The sequence below is a fragment of the Belonocnema kinseyi genome, chromosome 10 (assembly GCF_010883055.1).
Source record: "Belonocnema kinseyi isolate 2016_QV_RU_SX_M_011 chromosome 10, B_treatae_v1, whole genome shotgun sequence".
NCBI lineage: Eukaryota > Metazoa > Arthropoda > Insecta > Hymenoptera > Cynipidae > Belonocnema > Belonocnema kinseyi.
Window position 1 is genome coordinate 94,042,058 of NC_046666.1, and position 4,380 is coordinate 94,046,437.

The following is a 4,380-nucleotide window of genomic DNA, read 5'->3' on the forward strand; positions in this document are numbered from 1 at the left end:
GCCACTGTTCGGGTCTTCGGGGCGTGGCGCGGTCAAGCAATTTCATTCAGCACCTAGAATCCCAAAACCTAATCCGCTTCAGGAGGACGACTGAAAATTCTAAAAGAATAAAATATTCCAAATAGAAAATGTACTAATTAGAAAATTACAGTATCGGATATTTTGTTATTTCAGAAATTATATCACGTAAAATTTATATTGTGCTTCTTTTTCAAATTCAGTGATATCATAAGCTGTATAGGAAGTTTTATTATTTAGGAATTTTTAAATTGGAGGATTTCAAATTGTCGTCAATTTTCTAATTCCTGGAATTCAAAAAATTTTTTTAATTAACAACAGTTCAAACTTTGCATTATTTTTCGAGTGTTTGGTAGAAGAAAAGCACTTTTCTTACGGAAATCTACGGAAAGATAAATTGATTAATAATCACTTCCATTTTAGTTATATTAAAAGTGTAGTTTCGAATATAATTTGATATCAAGAGAAGAAAAAACACTTTTTTTACTGAAATCCACGGAAAGATAAATTGATTTATAATCACTTTTATTTTATTTATATTAAAACTGTAGTTTGGGATATATTTTTATTTCGAGAAAAGCCCGCTAAATATAAAAGTATATAAATCCACATTAAATAAACAATAATGCAAGTTTTGCATTATTTTTCGAGTGTTTTGGTAGAAATAACCAATTTTTTACCGAAATCTACCAAAATATAAATTGATTAATAATCACTTTTATTTTATTGATATTAAAAGTGTAGTTTCGAATATAATTTAATTTCGAGAGAAGCCCGCCAAATAGAAAAGTATATCAATCAACATTAAATAAAAAAATTGCAAATTTTGCATTATTTTTCGAGTGTTTTGATAGAAAAAAAAACACTTTTTTACCGAGATCTACGGAAAGATAAATTTATTAATAATCACTTTTATTGTATTGATATTAAAAGTGTAGTTTCGAATATAATTTAATTTCGAGAGAAGTGCGACAAGTAAAAGAGTATGTCAATCAACATTAAATAAACAAAAGTGCAAGTATTGCATTATTTTTCGATTGTTTTGGTAGAAAAAAAACCACTTTTTTAACGAAATCTACGAAAAGATAAATTGATTAATAATCACTTCCATTTTATTTATTAAATACTAAAAGTGTAGTTTGGGATATAATTTAATTTCGAAAGAAGCCCGCCTTATCAATATATGTAGCAATAAACATTAAATAATCGAAATTGCAATTTTTGCATTATTTTTCAAGAGGTTTGGCAGAAAGAAAATCTTTTTGAAAGAATCTCACATTATTTGACCTGGAATAAATGGTGAAATTAGTATATTTTTCCGCTGTATTAATTCATAATACTTCAATAACTTTGGAAATTCAGTAATATCTTTATTATAATTTTATATTTTCTCAAAGAATGAGTCATAAGCAAGGGCTTCGTCTCGTTCTGAGGTATACGCAGGTATAAGTTCTCCAATGTTACCGACATTGCAGTTTTCGCAAGGATAGTCTCAAGTCAAGAATAGATCAGTAGTGACCACTGGCGGCAAAGCCGGGAACTAAAAAACCGGTTTACGCAGAATTTTTCCTGGTTTATTTTACTTTGTTTTCAGCAAAACCTTGTTGGAATAAATGAATACTTTAATCTTTTTTTATTGATATTATGTTTATTATTACTTTCCGCATGGCGGGCTTCTCCCATTTTTAACATCCAAAATTTTCGGAATTAGATAATCTAAGATTTTGATAATAAAAATTTAAAAAAATAAATTTTGAAGAGAAGCCTGCAATAGATTTCGATTTACTTTTAACAATGCAAAAAAACAAAATTTGAATTAATGCATTATTTTTCGAGTGGTTTTGCTGAAACTATTTGGAGGAAGTTACCGTTTCACCTTAATTGTCGACCTTTAAAAAGGCATGCGGTATAAAATGGGACACCATAATCTGGCATCAGCTTCCGGACTATAAAAATCTAAAAGAAGAGTTGTAGGATTTTTTTTTATTCATAAAAAATAATATCAAAGCAAGAATCCTATTTTTAACATAACAACGCGAGATAGAAAAAAATGTTTCAAGAAAGGATTTTAGTTTTTTATTACATTATCATCATTTGTGATTGAGAACGTATTAAAACTGACAGAAATTTCTCACCTCAGTTTTTCAACGGATCTCCAGATTTTAATACACCCCGAAATCTGAATCCGAAAATCAAGTTTTGAAGATAGCGTCTGCCTGTCTATGTTTCCGTCCGTCCGTAAATACAACTCTCGAAAAAATGAACGGATCAAATCGAACTTGGCACACTTTTTTATGTCCTAAAAGAAAGGATGAGTTCTTTCACCAACCATTTTGGATAAAAATTCAAAAAGTTACAGCCTTTTCAAAATTTTTTTGAAAATTTTTGTTATATTAAAATTTTTTATGTACCGCTATTCCTAGTAGTCAGAAAGCCAAACATTTTATGCTAATGAATTTCTTCGATAAAAAGAAAATTATCGGAGTTATAGCATTTTCAAAATTTTATAAATCAATCGAAAGTCACAATTTTTAGAAAAACAAGACACGGTATGAAAAAATCAAAAGATGAAAAACTTTGCTTTTTGAAAGCCCTACAAGATTATCAGAACAACTTTTTGGATTTTCTTGAAAAATCGAAAATTAAAAAAAAAAATATCTACAATTTCGTTAAGATTTACTTTTTGAGAGGGCGCGTACTTTTTGCTTTATTCGTGAAAAATAACATTGAAAATAAAAAAATAAACAAACATTTGTAGAAAAACGACCAAAATTACGAATACAAAATTTTAACAATACCTGTTTACAAATGTCTATCGAAAATCGAGCGCGAAACGCGAGATGCAACAGACGCGCTCAAACTTGTGAGCGAAACAAGAGGCAAGAATGTGCCCGCGAAGCGGGCAGATTTTTATGTTCAGTTTTGCCTTTAAACGACTTCACCCACATTTAAATGTTTTATAAGTAGTTATTTATAAATTACATGTCTCTTTGTGCTTTATAGTATGAAAGAGGGTCCGATAGAGCTTATTTATTTGTAGCTTCAATGCGTAATTTAAATTCCTTCTTGTACTTTATTGCAAAAAACTGAAGAAGAAACAAGCCGCTTAGCCCCTTTTTCCGGTATAAAAAGAAGCCTGGGATGCAAGATTATGATATTTTGATATTCAAATTTTGAAATATTTTTAGCTCAGGGGAGTGAAAATGGACTTTTATCCTCCTCATCTACGTCAAGTGTGACATCAAGCACACCACAAGTGATCTCTCAACATAGCAACCCACCGCCCGCGCAGCCGTCGCATGTACTGCACAGCCAACAGAGTCAGAATCACATCGGCGAAACAGAAATGACGACACCCGTTCCACCATCGTCATCGCCGCAGTCATCCGTCAGTAGTCGATCATCACCTATCCCCGCAAATTCTTGTTCACCAGCACCTTCTACTGCTAATGGTCTCATTCCTAAAATTCCCGAAGGCATGTCCACTCTAAAATCTATTGCCCAACAAGTAATTGTCCGAGCAGGTTTGGAGATACCACCTTGTGAGCCGAATAGAAATATCTACGATAGTCCCAAAGCAAATAGTACCATCACTAATAACAACAATGCAACCTCAGAAGCACACATTCCGCCGCTGCTTGGTGTAGCACCTCTGGGGCCAGTTCCGCTTCAGAAAGAGCATCAGCATCAATTCCAGATGATGGAAGCGGCGTACTACCACATGCCTCATCCCTCCGATTCGGAACGATTGAGGGCGTATTTACCCAGAAATCTATGTCAAACGCCTCCTTATTATCAGCAGGTAAGACTTTTCTCGAATTTATGCAAATTTTGCGTTTATATAGTTGTTTTGTTTGGTTGAATTTAAATTCATCTGAACTGTATTGCGCTACCAATAACTTCAGCAACTTTTGTCATTTTCTGGCTTTCGCACAATGAAATGCCAACATGAAAACTCGCTTAAGACTCGATTATTTAGCAGGCCCAAAGTAGCGGATAAGAGTATAAAAGAAGAAATTCGTCCTTTCTCCGCTAAAGCAAGGGAACATAGACATTTTAATTCCTAAAACTGGCTGCGAAATCTGTTAATCGTCTGCTACAAAACGAACTATTTAATATGGCTAAATTTGATGCTTGTGGCGGGTGTCAGATTCAATGTCTATTTCATATGGTAGTAAATATTCGAAGTGCCGCATTCTAAGCAATTTTGGGTGGCCAGCGTGTCTGATTCAATAATTTTGAAAAGTTAAGCAACAGAGTAAACTATAATTGTTTCGCATTCTGTTTCAATGAGCCTATTTACGCCAAGAGAAATTTTTACTTCGCTACCGGAAATAGGCGCAGTTTTTTGTTTTGTTGTCA

At 32.6% G+C, this 4,380-nt stretch overlaps 1 protein-coding gene across 1 annotated transcript in view; it reads left to right on the top strand.

Moving 5' to 3' along the window:
• LOC117181266 (CCR4-NOT transcription complex subunit 3) overlaps positions 1–4,380 on the top strand; it is a 50,195-nt gene that overhangs the window by 26,899 nt on the left and 18,916 nt on the right. Inside the window, exon 7 of the mRNA XM_033373830.1 lies at positions 3,207–3,820. Coding sequence (XP_033229721.1) covers positions 3,207–3,820 — 614 coding nt within the window. The remainder of the gene's footprint in view (positions 1–3,206; positions 3,821–4,380) is intronic.